The sequence below is a fragment of the Octodon degus genome, unplaced genomic scaffold (genome assembly GCF_000260255.1).
Source record: "Octodon degus isolate 3935 unplaced genomic scaffold, OctDeg1.0 scaffold00131, whole genome shotgun sequence".
NCBI lineage: Eukaryota > Metazoa > Chordata > Mammalia > Rodentia > Octodontidae > Octodon > Octodon degus.
Genome location: NW_004524707.1, coordinates 2,328,448 through 2,346,937, shown reverse-complemented (window position 1 = coordinate 2,346,937; position 18,490 = coordinate 2,328,448). Strand labels below are relative to the sequence as shown.

The following is an 18,490-nucleotide window of genomic DNA, read 5'->3' as shown; positions in this document are numbered from 1 at the left end:
AAAAAAAAAAAAAAAAAAAAAAAAAAATCCAAAGTAATGACAGCAACAATCAGAATTTCCTTGTTGGGCAGGTTCTTGAGGGTTCTGCATTTCATATATATATGTATTATATATACTTAGTATTTTATATATGTATAATGCATATAAGTAGTATTATATACTTAGCATTATATGTAAGTACTTAGTATTTATATATAATGTGCTATGTGACATAGCATATAGCTATATATAGCATATATATTAACATGCACATTATACATATACATACACACACACAAAACTTTAAAAATTCACCCAAAACTGATGACATCTCTAAGGGCATCCTAGGGTACCCTGTTCAGAACTACTGATCTGGAGCAAACATTCTTACCTGGCATTGATTCGGTCTTCCCACCTTGGGGGGCAGGTTATTTGGTAATGTCCTCACAACCTGTAGGTATTACTGGCATCTAGTATGCAGACACCAGAGATATCACTAAATATCCTACATTGCACAGGACAGCCCTACAGTACAGAATTACCTAGTTCCAAATGCCAATAATGCTTGAGGTAGAACACTTTTGTTCTAGAGAATGAAGAGGAAAATTGATGATGAAAGCATTTCTATGCTGAAGTGTAAGATGCAATGCACAGACCCATACCTTGTTCCCTTGGAATAATACATACTGCAGATCTAGATTACCAGAGGACATTGGCAACAGAGGAGAAAGGCTCTTGTCCCAGGGACTCCTGCCTCTGCCCCTTCCAACTGCAGCCTGAAACCTTACTTGTCATAATTGTCGGGGTCAAGGGGTCGGTAGGTGACTTTGTAGCACTCGATTCTTTTCAAGAAGTCCTCCATCACATTCTCCCGGTTCCTTTCAGGATAGTCAGGGCTCGAGACCTTTACCTCCTACAGCCAGAGGTATAGTAAGAGGTCAGAGGTCTTCTCTTACCAGTCCCACACAGATAGTACCAAATACTGACAAAGAGTTCCCTAAAAGTCTTTTGTAGAGCACTAGCATTGCCCATTCAATGAGCATCCCTCCCCTTTCCTGTGACCTTGGCAACCCAGAAGGGAAAGACAACTGGAGAGTCATGTGCCTGCCCTTGGCTAACGGACAGAGGCAGTCATACAGCTGACACTGCTCCTGTGCCCGAATCTTTGTCTGTACTTTCTGGGGGAAAAAAGAATGGGCCAGATTTTCCCTCCTCACTCAGAATAGGAAATGTAGCCCAGTGTCTGAGTTGAAACTGGGTGAAACTTCCTCAGATAACCCCAGTTCCTACACGGCTAAGAGCATCTCCCTGAAACCACACGCAGATGGGATCCGCAACCCATCGAACGGGGATTGCATGATGCTGCAACCCATAGGGAATGAGGAGTTCAATGTACAGAATGCGGACCAGAATACTGAGTAACAGCTAAGCAGATGCCCTTACTGTAAGTGGGCAGATAAAGAAGAACTTCACATGGTCTAATGTGCAGGTTTTAGCATAGAGACAAGGCCAGGATTTCATAGCCTATATCTTAGTCTTGATTCAGCAGCTAGTTATTTTATTCCTCAAGCCCATTTTTTGTTCCAAGGGAAGAGTTTAGAAGTACCAAATGGTACTCTGGCGGATAGCACAGCTCTGCCTGTGATGTTAAACATAGCTACTTGTCTCTCATTCTCCAGAACTTACACACACAGCACCAAAGGGAACAGAGAAGTGATACGGCAGAGTGCTACTCACCAGGATATTGGCAGCAATGACGTCTGGATCATCACAGACAGATTCCACAAAGAACACCTGGCCATGGAGAGAAGGCATGATAAATGAGTCATAAATGTCAGGTAGCCAACTAAGAGCACACACTCGCCCACCCCACCCAGCCACCACGTCACCCAGGATTTTGTTCGTGATTGTGGCCTTCAAGGCTTTCTCATTTAAAAAGTATCTCTTACCACATGCCCGGGGCCTCAAACATACAGGCTAAAGGTCTGAGAAAGGATCTGAAAGAAAACACTCAAGGATTGAGGGTATGCCCCAAGAGAAGAGAATCAGATATCCAATCCTGTCCTCACTCAAGCCAAATACATTCAGATCTCATCCTAACTTCCTACCTCCCCTCACTCTTCCTCCAATATAGAGGTAGAGCCTACCTTGAAGGAATTCTGTGTGGCAAAGTCCAAAATCATGTCCCTCCTCTCCCGTGTGGTATTGGTAGCATCAAACACCTAAGCCGAAAGCACACAGGGTAAATGAATGAGGACAGAGAAATGGAACCCCACACCAAGGTAACCCAAGTAGCACAGGGTAGAGACTGAAAAGGGGAGAAAGCAGATAAGGCTTACCGCAATCTGCCCACTCTCCTCTGTGAGATATGCCTTAACGTCTTCCAACGCTACCAGAGCACACTGTCTATCATGAGAATAAAGCACAGCAGCAGTAAGAACTAAGCTCAAACACAGCCAGAGACAAAGAGTTGGAAGGCCGTAGGAGTCACATCCTTCCTACTTAATTTCCCTAACTAGGTCTTTCAGCTTTCCCACTGAGGTTTTTACATGGTTCTACACCTCTATCCCTAGCCCAATGCATATATCATATCCCTCTTTAGGCTTACCCTAGAAACAAACAAGCAACTCCCTGAGCCCTGTGTTTCTACCCATCCAAGCTCAATGTGATTGGTTCATCAGATAACTTCTACTTAAAACCCCTATGAGCTCTTTACTGAGAAAAAAACAAAACATTATCACATCCAGTCTCATGATGGTCTAGAAAAAGGTGACCTGGAATCAGGCCTTAAAAAAGACTCACCTGCGAATCTTCATGGCCTCCTCGTTGTCATGTCGAAAGAAGTCATAGGACTTATAGGACTTGACAGCTTCTCGCCGATATACCCCAAGATTGAACACTGAAGAAGATACCCAAATCCTTCAGCAGCACAATAACATGATGGGCCCCTCAGAGGGGACCTCTTAATGTAAATAAGCACCACAGCATGTTGGGAATAAGGCCAGGTTAAAAGTTAAAAAAGTTAGATTCAAGTCCTGACTCTCAAGGCCTGGAAGTCTTAGGTGGCCTGAAATTTAATTCCATAAGGGTGCTACTAGGTGTAGATAACAGGATGCATGTACAAGGGTTTTGAAAATGCAAAGCTCTGTTCTCAGTCATTCTTAATATACCTATCAAAAGCATTTCCTCAAAATGAGACCAGTCTGCCCAGGCCAGGAAAAGACAAATATAGGGTCATCCAATAAATAAGGAAGCAACCACTATTCCTGCCAGAAGTATTCTATTAACCTTGACACCAGAGAGGATCAATTTCCCAGAGACACATGGGACCCAGAAACTAATGAGTCTCATCTCACAGAATGATCTGCACCTACCTTTAGTGGGTACCCCAATCCAATTGAGGTAGCGTGTTAGTTTCTTGGACACGTAGGTTTTACCCCGGGCTGGCAAGCCAATCATAACAATGAGAGTAGGGGAGTTGGTCATGTAGGAGGCCCATGCTAGAAGGAAGTGACACAAAACAGAAATGACTACAGACACAGTGAGAGTTATGCATTGTTCTGGAAACTTCATAATCTCATTTAATCCTCATAAACTAGTGGGGCAAAGGTCTAGAAAGAGTGAAAAGACAAACTGAGGATATATAGGGTATATCCTCCTGAAATAGAACTAACAGGTTCTATTTCAGGTAGATTTCTAGGAAGTACCCAGACTAAGGTATGCCCTTTCTATATGTATTAGGTTTTCACAGAGGTACCCAAGATGGAAATAGGTCAAGTGATAGGGATTAGGAAGAAAGTAACCATGGCATCCTCCTTAACATGAAAATACCCAGTAACACAGAAATGATAGTCATTATTCTGAATTGAACTGGCTTGTGAAATAGGTACAACAGAGTTTCTGCCCTAAGAATCCCATCTATCCCTTCAGAAACATAAAATTATCTCATTACTGCAAAAAGAACTTGCCTCAAATCATTTTGACCTCTGCACTCAGGCCATGAACTCCTTAAATTGGAATTTTTAAACCATAGTGAGATTTAGCATGCAAATCCTACATGACACAGGCTTAAAGAACTCAGGAAGCTCCCTGGTGGAGTCAGTTTACAAAAGAATCAGGACCAGCCAACACCTCAATGGTCTTTATGAAAGGAAAGTAACTAAAAAGTAGGAAAAATCATTGGTTCACCCCACTAATAACTTATTTCAGGAATGTTCATCCACAAAGTTCAGTTTAAGTGGATAGAGGGGCAAACTTGATGATCTGAGGTCAGGTGACTTAACTAAAGACACCATGAGTCAAGGGTAGAGCTGGCTTGGGAATCCAGACTTTGTGCTTCCTTAACAGCTTTTCTCCATGCAAAGAGGTCCCTTCTCCAGGACAGCTTCTGCCTGACCACCCTGCCACCAAGGATGCCTATCCTTTTCCCCAGGCAGAGAACCATAGCCAGTCCATGTGTGAGGGATCAAGCTCTGTGGAGCACCCCACAGGGCAGGAAAGGGGAACACCTTGACCTCTAACCCTAGAGGTGCTTTCCTTTCAGAAGGGGCCCTTCAGTTGTGGCTGGTTCACCAGCATAAAGCGACCCTGTAACGTTATGAAGACATCCAGTAAAATGGAAATGGCTGCAAGGAAAATTTATCTTTTAAGAAAGATATGTTAAAAGATCTCAAAGGAGAAGTAAGTAGAAGGGCCTCAAGAGAGAACTAGCCCCAGAAGGAAGAGTTTCATAAGCGTGTTAGGCAAGCTTGGAAGCTAAAGAGGCCGTTGTTGGGAAGAGGGGGGCAAAGAGTAGGACTGAGTAGGACTTTCGGTCCTTGACTCCCTCAGCACACAGGCAGTTCCTATGGGTAGGCAGAAGCCCCTCCAAGATAGGTGATGCAGCAATGTAAGTGATTCTCATCTCTGTTCAAACAGGGAGCTCAAAGCCAAGCGGACAGCAGCTGATGGTCTCCAGGGCATTAATCCCTGGCCACTGACCTCAAACGGCACCAGCTGCCTCCAGCTCAAGTAGTAAAATACTCTAAGTCTTCAGTTTCTGCAGCTGAGCACACATCCCTCTCAGTCCCCCAGGATGTGGCTAATTACCTTCTACACCTGCTGACTCCGGGGCCTTCCAGCCCATTAGGCATTTTCCCCCCAGGCCCTGTTACTCTTTCTGAAGTTTAAAGTGAAATGATACTTGGAAGTTGCTCTCAAGGGTGACCAGGGAGCCACCTGCTCTGTGTTTACCGCACTGGACAGAGTGTGCTAGGAACAAAAGCTCACCCAGTAATTAGGAGCACCACACCCTGCCCTCCTGCACCTCACCTCTGGTCCTGACCCAGAATACACCCACGCACACCTGCTACCACCAGGCTTCTCATTTTTCAGAGTAAAACCAAACCACACTTCCTATCTCAAACTGCCACACTGGCAAAACTAGGAACATTTTGTCCTATCAAAATCATTGCACCATCACCACCTTAATTTGAATGGAAGATACTTCAGATTGACTGATTTCAAAGATACTGTAAGGCCATCACAACACACAATGCAAGTCTGTTTTAATCTTGAAATTCTACCTCTTTACACAACATTTAACTTGTTTTCTTGAAGTAGACTTTGTCTTCATTTGCATGCTTAGATGAGATGAAGTTTGACAAATTTCCTCATATAAGTGGTAAGACTCAAGCCTGTGGAAGTTCAGAGCTCTGCCTCCAGTCCTACAACAGAAGGTCAAGGTCAGGACTCTTGACGACACTCCTGCTCTTATGACTGCCCAGTCATAGCTGCCAGCTCTTGGCCATATGACAGCACTTGACCAAAGGACCCCATGGTAAATGAGCTACCTTCTCCATCCTAATTTGGAAGGATGAGCTTCGAAAGCAAAGGTTCCAACCTTCCCATAGTCCAAGTCTTCTTCCAGCATTCCATGACACTTTGAAATGTGCATCCAAAAATTATGTTTCCTTAGTAATATTTTTAGTCAGCAGAAGCCATAGAAACTGGTATTTCCTGTTATTTACTGCTAGACATGAAATAATTAAGTTGATATACCTGCAGCTAAACACTAGGAAAGCTGATAAGGTAGTTAACCAGCACACAGGCATAATTGACAATGTCCACCTTCCTGTAAACATTTTGAAATTGTTATCCTTATTCTGCAAAGAAAAGTTGCTGATACAAAGGTACTAAGGTGTAAGGATGCTCAGTGCAACAAGCTCTGTGACAGCAGAACACAGGGAATAATTTGAGTGTTAGAAACTAGCATATCCATACAGTGTACAGTGAGGTAAATTTGAATGTGCTGATATGAAAAACAGTCTATAATATAAGAAGCTTTTAAAAGAAATGGCAGAACAGAATATGGATAGTATGAACTTAGGATCAGAGCCCACGAAGACTGATTAAAATAATCAAACAGCAAAGACAGGAAAGACTGTAAGAGATTTTCACTTTTCTCTCTTTCTTTCTGCGGCTGGCTCAGCATGCCCTGAGGGCAGGGCTGGCATAGCATGTGGTGCTGGGGATCAAACCGTGGTCTCTGCACTGCCTAAGCTTGCCTAAACCAGCACTTTAGACTGCTGCGCTATCTTGCCAGCCTCCACTTTGCACTTTCTGATTATTTGAATTTTTCATGAGTGTTCTCTGTTCCTGTATTTGGGAAAAGGCACACACAGGAACTTGTCTGCTATGGATCTACTCAAACTATCCAAACAAAAGAAATAAAAAAGCATGCAACCTCCCCACATTCCCACCTTCACCTTGACTCACTCAGCCAACCCTCCCTCTGGCTCCATCCCCACAGATGCTCGTGTCCCAGCAATGCTCCTTGGGAAGCTGGGGCTCTCTAAAGCCATTCCTCAGCCCTGAGCTCCCTGTCAATTTCCAGACTCAATGTTAGCCAGCACACGTGTAATTGGTAGCAAGGGATAACAGCTGAGCCCTTAAAAAAGCAAAGCAAGTGTTGGCGTGAGCACCAAGCAGCCAGCGAGCCTGTACCAAGGTACATTTTCCACAGTACTCAGAATCTGGGGAATCTGGATTTACCAACACAGAAGAACGGTTCACAACAGATTAAAGAATGGTAAAGCTTATAGTGGCAGAAATGAGTACAGTAATAAATGTACTTTCACTAATACAATATGCCAGAAGATGTCTAAAAAAAATCCAAGTTACATGTCTCCCAACACAGCAAGGAAAAGGAAATATTTTCATAACCACACATTCTCTTTTAGCTGTCACAGTGTCACCATCCTATCATGAGGAAAGTACAGTTAGTGAATGACAATGGCTTTAGGACAGCCCCACAACCTCAGCTGGGGAGAAAAATCAGTTTGAAGAAGAGGACAGAACTTGGAAAGAAAAAGTGGAGCTCAGTGCAGGAAGGAGAGTTTAAAAAACCTAAAAGATGTGGGATTACTGTTTCCTTCATTAAAAACCTTGAAGCAGAAAAGTTAGGAAGGCAGATAGGAGAGACCACTGCTGTGGAGAAGCAAGAGCCCTGACTGGAACGGGACAGCCTACAGTCACAAACACCCACAAGGATCAGCTTGCTCCTGTCCCCAGTTCTTGCTATTTTGGGGGGTGGAGGTACTAGGAACTGCACCCAGGGTCTTTACACTGAGTTACATCCCCAGACTTTTTTTTTTTTTTTTTTTTTGAGACAAGGTCTTGCTAAGTCACTAAATTATCCAGTCTGAGCTTGAACTTGTGATCCCCCTGCCTCAGTCTCCCAAAGTGCTGGGATTATAGATATTTGCTATCACATGCAGCACTTCTGCCCTCTTTTGGATCAAGTAGCCTAAGTAACAAGAGTGTATCTCCTTGAAAAGCAGCACCCTAGACCTCTAAATTTGGGTTATAATGTTGTCAAACAAGAGGAGACAACATTCTCTTCTGAGAAACAAAGCAGAACAGTTTGTCACAGGGCTCTTCTAAATGATGAGCTCCAAGCACAGCATTTGAGTGTGATTCAATTTATGTATATTTCAGGAATAAACACAAGAGGCAGATGGCCACCTGTACTAGGTGTTTCCCTGTGCTTATTTAATCCTATTCATGCTGGGAGGGGAAGTACACTAGTATCCCCACTTTAAAGGGAGGAAAGTGAGACGTGGAGGGAATAAGCAGCTCATTGAAGGGCACACAGCTAGGAAACAGTTTCAAGCCCAGGCAATCTGACTAGAGGTCCTTTTTTGCATCCCATGAATTAGTTACCTCTCATAGGCCATTTTGCCCTTGGTGCCTGGCTTCCTGCCTTGGCAGAGATAGGAGACCCACACTGTAGAGCTGTGCCAACCTCACTATCACATCCAAGCGAGCTGCTGCTGTCCAGCACACCTCATGGTGCCAGGTGAAGAGAGATGTTCATCATTAATCATGGGACTGACACAAGAGCATGACATCAAGGTCAAGGCTCTGGGAAAAGCTTTCATCATGAGACAATTCCTGGTCTCATACTAGCTGGCATGATAGGTAGGTAAGTAGGTAGGTAGGTAACTAGGTAGATAAGTAGGTAGGTAAATCTCCACTAAAGTAAGAAAAACTTATATGGTTCCAAAGGACAGGGGCAATCTAAAAGCAGGAACATGAGTTAGCATTCCTTGAGGATACCCCAGACTCTTGGGAAGCTTTGTAGCCCAAAATAAGGAGAGAATATAGGTGCAAGGGGCCAGGAAGTGAAGCTTCACCCCTCACTGCCCCTCCTGCTGTCCCTGACCACAAGACCAGCATGGAAATGCTCCTGTGAAATACTGTGTAAGGCTCAAAGACAAAATCTGTAAGAGAAAAAGATGCTGAAAACAACAGAGAAATTGCAAGAAGTTGGGAGTCACTGCCCTGAGGCCTTTAGGAATAGGGTGGCACGGCTTCCTCCTACTGGAATCTCTGCAGTGTGTAGCACCCTTCCAGAACTTTGCCCAACAGATAAAGAAAAGCAGAGTAGCAGCACCAAGAAATTCCTGCACCCTGTCACTCCACCTGACCATTGCACTGAACTTTCAACATCAATCAAGTATGCAGATGCCCCAAACAAAGCGGTAAGAATCTGAGTTCTTTCTCATTACCACCAAGCAGCAGAGCCTAGGATTACAAGATTCTCAGGATAAAACACGAAGAGATGGTAGCCCTCCTCTTCCCCAGGACTCACAACATTTCTTCTCTGACATTCGAAGATTTGTGGATTTGGTTTCACAGCTGTTACTGCTGAGTTCTTTGGAAGATGAGACATTCACAGACATGGTAGCTCTTCAGAAGGTTCCTAGGGGAGAGAGAGAGAAAAAAAAAAAAAGAATGGAGAAGGAAGGAGTTCCTCAAAATGCTCAGTGCAAAGGATCAGTGTGTATCTGTGAAGGAACCTCAGCCAAGTTAAGGCCAGTCTTCTGTCTTCCAGTCATCAGCTACTTATTAGGAACCACCTCAGCCCACCGTTTCCTCACCTACAGAGTTGCACTACAACTTTGCATACATTTGCTGACTTAGGAGTTTACATTCACAGACCTTAGCTCTTGAATACCTCCAATAACCCCTTCATAAGGCAAATGTTGCTACCATTATTACTTCTATTCTACAGACTGAAACATGCTAATTGAACTAAGTGGTCTGTTCGCCTTTCTTCCTGATCTTCTATTCTAGTTTTAAGAATCTGGGGAGAATAGTGGTGGCAATTAAGGGGTTCCATAGGAGCGGAAGGAAATTTAAGTTCATTATCAAGAAAGAAAGACTCAGTCCTGAAGGCAAAATGAAAATGCGGGGAAACCTCATTTTCCTCAAAGGGACCAGAGACAACCCTAGCACGTCACCATTTCTCCTCTACTGTTCTCGTGCGCCCTATTTATCCCCCGGGAATCAACCTAAAGGAGGCACAGGTCGCAGAGGAGGTAAATGACTTCCCCAAGGTTACCTGTGTAAGACCTGAGTCGAACAGTGGCGCTAGAGCCCCGAGCTCACACCCCACACCCATTTACCAAGGCGCTCGGTGGACACAAGGACCCTCTCGTTCAGAGGCCTCGCACTGTCCTTCCTCAGACCGCACAAATTCTGTCGTTCTGCTTTTTGAGGTCTGCAAGCCCGGCAGCGCCCGAGGCTGGCTTTGCCCTAAAGGGCGAGGCATCACCGCCCGGGACCTCCTCCCAGCACTAGCAGCGCCTTCATCCCTCCGGCCCAGCAAGCCAGGCGCTGCGCAGTCGTCGCTCACCCTGGGAATCTCTCCTAAGAACCCTCTGGACTGCGGCCCCTGCGCCGCCCGGTAACGCTGCAGACCCGTGGTGACAGCCGGCAGCCAGGGGCCAGGCGAGAAGTCCCGGCTGGTCACGTGGTTCGGCCCGGCCCCGCCCACCGCGCGTCGCCCGCACCTGGGCAGAATCAGCTGTCCGCCAATGGAGCACCTGCAGGGCCCAGGGGGCGGGGCTCCAGGCGGGCGCAGAGGCGGCTCGCGAAGGAGGACGCTCCAGCAGAGAAGAAAGACCGCCAGGGCCAGTCTCCCAGCCGGGCGGAGGCTGGCTGCCGCGTTGCTTGGTAACTAATAGGACTAGGGGCGGGGTTAATAAAAATTTCGCTTTTTCATATTCTCGCGAGAGTACACTATTAAGTAGTAGTAGTCTATAGGGGTGTGACTTTCTGATGAAAACACTGCCAGAATTAACGCTTGCATTCCTTAACCCAGCTGGACATTGTTAGACACATAATTTCATAAAGTGAGACGTAAGCTTTGAAAGAGGTTACCTTTCCACGGCACTTGAGCTGATGACACTTGGGGTGTCTGCATTTTCTTCCCACAGTTCTGACGCTGTTAACTGAATCAGCTGTCCAGCTAGAATTAGGAGCGTCTTGAACTCGTTCACATCAACTAGCAGGCTTCTAACCATCTTCCTTTACCCAAGCTATATCATCTGTTACCGTCGTCTTGGATGAACAAAGGAGCAAAGCTGCACCAGCAGAAAACTGAGTCGTGAAAGAAAGGTAGGAAAAGATGCCAAGATTTCGCGTAAAGTATTCACAGGTGGCGGCTTTTGCATATTCCAAGTGAAGAGCACTTTTGATAGCTGCCCAGCAGGATGATTTGGTGATTGATTCTACTGATACTTTCAGGGATGTTTTTAGTCATCCTTCCACCTGGGAATTCAGCCATTCTTCCCCATGTTCTCGGAGCGATCCCCCTTTGTGCCTTTTTACAACTCCCAGCGTGTTATAGTTGCCCCTCTGTGCCTATACATTTTATCCGTTGTGTTCTAGGGTTTCGGGGTGAAAATAGCCCCTGACCCTGGCATAATCGCATTGCTGTGAAATTCAGTGGTAACACGTCCGAGGCCCCACCTCTCGACAACAATGAGCATTTATTACACTGCAGGCAGGAATGAAGTCGGCGTCACCTCTGTGATCCCAAAACTGACCGGGACTCGGGGTGGCATGCGTTGTTCCTCTACATCTCCTGACAGGGCCACCATCTGCGCATTGCCTGGGCCCAGACGTGAGTGACCTCACAGTATGCTTTCTGAGGTGGCCAAGGGAAGTTTTCAGGGTGCCATCCCACGGGAGTGGAAAGACCAGTATCCCGGCCCCTTCACCTCAATGAGTCAGTGTTTGGGCCAGGGAGTCCAGCCAGTCACGAGGCTCCCACTGTTTTTGACAGTCCTTTGACTCACTGGCAGTCCTCGGCATCCGCTCGAGCGCGTCGTGCTCTATGACTGTTTCCTGCAGCGTCCTTTGGAGGCCCGGGTTTAATTTCTGAGCCGAGTGCAAGGTTACATTCCACTGTGCTTGCCTCAGGAACTCCTTCCCCGCCCCTTTCCTCTGAGCATATATGCTGCCGACGCGGAGGGCCCCCACGTTCGCTCTACAGGTAGCAAGGACACAGCACTGTAGGCACACGGAGAACGCTCAACCTCTGCCTCCCGAAAGTGGGAGGAAATAGCAATTGCCTCTTTAAAAGAGTTCGCGCTTCTTAAGGCCCTAAAGGCAGGCGCCAAGCAAAGCTATCGCGAGAACTGTAAGCCCACCGGCAACTTCTCGCGATGTTTGGCCCGTCCAAAGGTGGCCATTTTGGAGTCCATCCCCAGGCTGGCTGCCCCGGCGGCAGCGGCGGCGGCGGCTGCGTCTCCCATCCCGGTGCAGGCACCAAAGCTGGCCCCGCCGGCACCTGGCCTGCCAGCGGGCGGACCGACACGATGTGGCGGCTCCGCTGCAAGGCCAAGGACGGCACCTATGTTTTGCAGGGGCTGTCCAGCCGGACCCGGCTGCGGGAACTGCAGGGCCAAATTGCAGCCATCACCGGGATCGCGCCCGGTGGCCAGCGAATCCTCGTCGGATTCCCGCCCGAGTGCCTGGATCTCAGCAATGGGGAAACTGCCTTGGGAGACCTGCGCATCCAGTCAGGTAAGGGGAGCGGGGCCATGGTCGGGAGGGGTGGCTCTGGGAGGCTTGCAGGCGTGGACAGAGACCCGGGCAAGGTGGCTGTCAGGGTCAGGTGGGCGCGGTGGCGGCCGGGGACGAGGACGGAGCGCCGACAGGCCGGGCGAGAGGCAAACCACCGCTTGTCCTTAGGAAGGCAGACAGAAAAACCCAAGGCCTCAGGGTCCCCTTTCCTCGACCTGCTTTCAGGTCTTCCTTAAAACTATCTCATTCATTCTCTTTCCACTTCATACCGAAAAGTGTAGGGATGTAGCCCCTGTTTTCTTCTGTCTCCATAGTCTTTATCATTGATCAGGAGATCTATAAAGGGTGTAGAACACTTTGTTTGCTCTCCTGGTTTTGGTTTTGCAAGATCTTCCGTATACCAGCTTGACAGATGTATTCATTTTCTACTAAGCTTTTAAAAAGTTCGCTAAAACCCCCTTCGAGTTCTAATCAACATTAGTTATTTCTGCTCAGCCTTAGAACTTGAACATCGTCAGTAATTAAAGGCTTTTTCTTTGGGGGGCAAGAACCCTGTAAACACGACATTGGGTAGATGTGATAAGTTTCAGAAGGAGGAGAACCCCCTAGTGGCCTACGCTGTGGTGAACACCTGGAAGAGTTGTGCGTTCAAATGCAAACAGCATAGAAGGATATCTTGTGTTTGAAATGTATGGTGTTAGGTATGATGCTGTGTGCCCCAGGCCCCTCACAATTAGGGGTGCAACCTGGAGTGTTCTGTTCTTTGTTCTGTTTTCATCTTTAAGAAGACTCAGTAAATTAAAAAAATGTCACTAGTCAGTTGTTTACAAAGTTGTGTTCTTCTTGGTAACCCTACTTTATGCTCTAACTCGCCACTGTAGCTTACGAGCTTGGCTAGTGAACACCTGCTATCATCTGTCAATTCTTTGCAGTTCTAGATTTGTTTCATTTTTCACAGGCGACATGCTGATCGTAGAAGAAGACCAAAACAGACCCAGAACTTCAACTGCGCTTACAAACCATGGTGCTGCTACTTATGTCAGGGAACCTTTGCCTGTGCTTACCAGAACCGCGGTCCCAGCAGACAACTCTTGCCTCTTCACAAGCGTGTACTATGTCGTTGAAGGAGGAGTCTTGAATCCGGCTTGTGCCCCAGAGATGAGACGCCTCATAGCACAGATTGTAGCAAGTGATCCAGACTTCTATAGTGAGGCAATACTGGGCAAAACAAACCAAGAGTACTGTGATTGGATCAAAAGGGATGATACATGGGGGGGAGCAATTGAGATATTGATTTTGTCTAAGTTTTATCAATGTGAAATATGTGTAGTAGATACACAGACAGTAAGAATTGATCGTTTTGGGGAAGATGCAGGATATTCCAAAAGGGTTCTGCTCATCTATGATGGCATCCACTATGACCCTCTTCAGCGTAACTTTCCTGATCCGGATACCCCACCTCTGACCATTTTCTCCTCTAATGATGATATTGTTCTTGTGCAAGCACTGGAGTTAGCAGATGAAACTAGAAGAAAGAGACAGTTTACTGATGTTAACCGCTTCACCCTGAGATGCATGGTGTGCCAGAAGGGGTTGACTGGACAAGCAGAAGCAAGGGAGCATGCCAAGGAGACAGGCCACACCAACTTCGGAGAAGTGTGAGCTCTGTATGCTGAGGGTGAAGCCTACTACCTCACAGATCCAGAAGGCTCTGGGTTCTAAAATAAGCTATTTGTGACCCTAAGATACAAGTGACGTAATGCTTGAACCATTCTTTTAACTTAAACCACTGAGACATTGAAATTCCTTGTTAAGATTAAAATTAGTGTGCAAGTTTACAAATGTGTGTCTGCAGTGGTGATACACACCATCTTTCTGCTGGAGTGACAGAAGATGTGGTCTTTGCCACCTACTGACACCAACCTGAAGATTGGATTTTAGTATTATAAACTAGCACCCAGCAGCTTTACCTTGTAGAAGAAAACATTTTAGATAATGTGGAAGGTTGCATGTGAAGCCACTGGACATATGCCACAGTGTCTCCAGTAACTGGTTCCTTTTAATAACAGTGAGTTAATAGCTTCTAAATGAATTGGCTCATCAAATGAAAATACCCAGAATTGTCAGAACTGATTTTATATTTGCAATTTGGTAGACTTTATAAGTATACAGCAAGCAGTTCTTACAGGGATATGTTCATTCCTTGAGAATGTTATCTAAAACAAGACCCGTTAGGGTGCTGTTTAAGATTATAGTGTATAAAAGTAGAATGTATAAGGAAAAGGTGCCTGAAGCAGCTTACTGAAGCTTTAAAAGACTGCTGGCCTCGTGTTTTAATGCAATTCATGTATTGGTCTTTGTCGCCGCATTGGATACAATTTTAAATTAAGCAGTGTATGCTTTTTTTATTGAAGTTCCTTGATGTTTGAGTGCTCCACTTTTGCTTTTTTACATACAGCTTTGTCTGGGGGAATTTGATTTCCCCAGCTTTTTGTTAAGAAAACTTCCTTCAAAAACAGTTTTCACGTAAAATGGTAATGTTATGCTTTGGTTTGGTTTTTGTAAGATCCTTTGCATACCTAAACAGTGTTTTGTTTTTCTGCCAGTTGTATCCCTTTACCAACACTCTTTTGAACATTCCACTTTTCTGCAGGTTAGCACTCTGCTTACTTGCAAACTTCGATTTTGAGCAGTATTAAAGTAATTGGTGTCACTTATTTCACTTCCAAAATATGAAAGTTTTTACATCCTTGCCTTATTCATCTTTCTCAAAATTCTGCTTCTTCCTAATGTCAGAAGTGTAGCCATTTGCTTAGTGGACTGATCTACAGAGAACATCCTCTAAAACTTAGCTTCACTACAAGATCTTCCAGATAAAGTTTTCTACCTCTTACTTCTGAAGATCAGGGATGCTAAATTATGATTTGTTATACATTATTTCACACAATATGAAGAGGCTTAATCTAGTGAAGTTTTATTTTGGTCTCATTTTGATTAAATATCTTACTTAGAAAACAAGTGGCATACTTTAAAGCTCCATCTTTTTTGGCAAATGTTTTAAAACTGAGATTTTATCACTTGGTGAAGGTTGTCATGTAAAATTAAGGAATATTAAAGTGAACAATGTAGGAGAACAGTTGCTTTAAGGAAAATTTCACAAAGTATGATTCAAGTCATCAAATGACATCCGTAAGGACCTTTTATGTACCTACCTGTTTTAGCCATTACAAGTTAGGGTCAATATAAGTTGAAAGTATTTCATTTTTACTGAGCCTTAAAAATAGCACTTGTGAGCTTACAATAGTTAATGTTTGGCAATCATATTATGTACTAGTGAACAGGATATGAAAGTCACTTTGTACTGTCTTGTCATCTGATTCTAAATTAAGAGAAGTGCTACTGAGTCCCGTTGCTCAGGAGGCAGATGTGAGTGTGAGGCTAGCCTGAACTACATAGTGAGACCCTGTCTCCAAGAGAGAGTACCACTAGGTGACATGAAATTGAGCTTTATGCATCATATTATTTTCAAAATTGACTTAAAATTAATCCTTTGCTGAAATTTGGCACTGATGGAAAATTCAAAATGAAACATTGTTTGCAGATCATTTAGTTAATAAAAACTGATAAACTGGGCTGGGGATGTAGAGCCAGGGGCATAGCGCCTGCTTGGCAAACACAAGGTTGTGACTTAGTAAAAACTAATGGACTAATCTTATGCTGATTCTAAATTCAAGCTTGTAGGCCTCACAGGTTTTAAGGTATTTTTATGAGCTTATTACACTTGAAGTTAGTTATGAATTGGGTAAATTCTCATCTTGGGCATTTTGAAAAGTATTGGATTTGGCAGGATTATAAAGATCTTTGTTCTGTGTTTACACTGGAGCGGAATGAATCTCCTTGCTCATGCAGTTTTATCTGTTTCAAGAATTTGATTAAAGTGAGAACAGTGTACGTTAGTGGCAGAATGAACAAAGGTGGTGCTTTCCAACTGTCTCCTAGCACTGGGAGGATGAGGCAGGAAGATTTAAAGTTCCAGCTGCCCTGACCTATTTAGCACAACTGTCTCAAAAAAAAATAATAATAATAATGATAATAGGCTGGGGATATAGCTCACAATAAAAGCCCTGGGTTCATCCACCAGGACTGTTTAAAAAACAAAAACAGTTGTGTGCTCCCATTCAGATTAAAGATCAGGTACAATGCTATGAATACACACACCTGGGTACAGTGATTTAGGAGTTTAAATCAGTATCCCTAGGAACGATGTACCAGCCCTACGAAGACGTTAGTCTGTTACATATGTTGTTCGTGGTCTGTGGTTGATTTTTTAGCCTTTGAAGCTTGCTGCTGGTCAGCTTGATGCTGTTAAGAACTAATGTCATGCCATGTGAGTGTTCCATGAAGTTTGTGTCCCAGCAAAAGCATAATCAGGAATGAATATCTATATGCCCCTAAGTGCCCATTCCTAACTTGCTTATCTAACTTATTCCTTCTGTCTCATGTAGGAATTAAAACTTGGGCGTTGCAAGTTGCCCAGCTAAACATAGTTTTGTATGTCTTTTTGGAAAAAAAAAATCATAGTGGGGAGGATGTAAGATTAAGCAACAGAGTGACTTTTTAAAATTTTTGATAAATTAGGTGGCCTTCTTAAATTTACGTATGTTAAGAATTATGTTCTTTTGTGTGATGAGGCACATTTATTTGCAGCACTTTAAAAAAATATGAAATAGACGTTTACATGGTTAGCCCTCTAGGAATCTTGTTAAGGATATTAAAATGCAATTCTTGAGCTACTAACCATTAGCTCTAAATCAACTTTTGCCATCAGTGTTGAGTAGTACAACATTTTGGTGTTTTAGTAAGTGGAGTTCAATTTCAGTAGCTGGAAGCATGACCTGGAACCTACATAGGAAATGTTACTTCTGTAATGTGATTGTTACCATTCATTGTACGTTGCAGTGTTCAAATTTGTCCTTGTAGCACAAAGATGACTAATAATTTCTGAAAGATTATATTCTTTTTCATTTGTTTCTAAGTGAACTTATTTTAAGGCAGCTGATTTTTGAGTCACAGGCCTTAAAAGTATCTTATGTAAGTAACTTAGTTTTTAAGTTTAAAGTGAAACACTTCATTTGAATAAGCTAGTTTATTAACCAAATATGTCTTATTAATCATTATTTCAGCACATTTTATTCAACACAAAAAGATATAAAACTTCCTGGTTATTGGGATGTGTTCTATTTTTTCTTCCCCCCAATAAGCTAGTTTTGTTTACAGTGCTTTGAATATTTGACTTGGGGAAAAAATGATCTTGATCTGAATTATGTCTAGATTTACATGCATTTAAAGGATGTTAATAACCTCTGGTCATATTTAAGAGTAGAAGGGAGTAAGAAAGTTAAGTAGCACTGTAAAGGAAGGGACTGTGAAAGGATGCATTCCTACTCATAAACTACACTTTTCAGAATAATGTTCAAGCAATTCCTTTTTGTCAACTTAACCCTTTTCCTGATTTCTTGGTACAGAATGTAACGGCCTTAGATGAGAAAGCTTGTCTTTAATGGCTGAAAGTATAAAAATTTTGCTGTGATATCCTTTTTCAAAGTAACCTACATGTAGGTTAGCAATGGAGGCAGGATTTATTTATGCGATAAACAGAAAGGTTTAGAATTTCTACTGATTGCTTGAGTCTGCCTTTATAACTTTATAGTTAATTTATGACCCATGAGTGACTTAAGCAGTGGTCCCCATCGCCCACCCACCTCCAGCCAAAGACTAGTGCCAGTCCACAGCCCAGGAGGAACTGGGTCTAACAGCAGGAGATACAAGCAAAACATCACCAGTATCTACAACCCGACCCTGTGTGTCGCCTGTAGGCAACAGCTAGGTCAGCTGTAGCATTAGATTGTCCTAGGAGCATGAGCCCTACTGTAAAGTGTGTGTGAAGGATCCAGGTTGCATGCTGCTTGGAATCATCACCCAGACTGTCTCCATTCCTCAAATCCATGCAGAAGTTGTCTTCCATGAAACTGGTCACTGGTGCCAAAAGGGCTGGGGATCACTGACTTCAAGGACCATATGACCTAATTCTTGTCCATTGTCCAGTTCACATTGTTGCCATTCAGTGCTTGAGTTGTTTACAGAAAATACATAT

At 44.1% G+C, this 18,490-nt stretch overlaps 2 protein-coding genes across 8 annotated transcripts in view; one reads left to right on the top strand and one right to left on the bottom strand.

Moving 5' to 3' along the window:
• The window catches only part of Pfkfb2 (6-phosphofructo-2-kinase/fructose-2,6-biphosphatase 2), a 23,966-nt gene extending 13,190 nt beyond the window's left edge, over positions 1-10,776 (bottom strand). For 4 of the 7 annotated variants that reach the window (XR_002818070.1, XM_023701209.1, XM_023701213.1 and 1 more), the window contains exons 1-8: positions 10,160-10,256; positions 9,113-9,223; positions 3,354-3,479; positions 2,782-2,878; positions 2,319-2,385; positions 2,127-2,201; positions 1,717-1,773; positions 768-892 (exon numbers count right to left, since the gene is read on the bottom strand). Coding sequence is in view for 6 of the 7 variants with exons in the window: in XM_023701209.1 (XP_023556977.1) it covers positions 768-892; positions 1,717-1,773; positions 2,127-2,201; positions 2,319-2,385; positions 2,782-2,878; positions 3,354-3,479; positions 9,113-9,203 (638 nt within the window). In the remaining variant the exon portion in view is untranslated. The other 3 variants (XM_023701210.1, XM_023701212.1, XM_023701211.1) reach the window with 3 other exon arrangements.
• Positions 10,777-11,966: 1,190 nt separating this feature from the next.
• Yod1 (YOD1 deubiquitinase) lies at positions 11,967-16,411 on the top strand. Its single transcript, XM_004641150.2, has 2 exons — positions 11,967-12,336; positions 13,295-16,411. Exons 1-2 carry the CDS (start codon positions 11,976-11,978, stop codon positions 13,996-13,998), a joined length of 1,065 nt encoding a protein of 354 aa, XP_004641207.1. The 5' UTR covers positions 11,967-11,975; the 3' UTR covers positions 13,999-16,411.
• Positions 16,412-18,490: the final 2,079 nt, after the last annotated feature.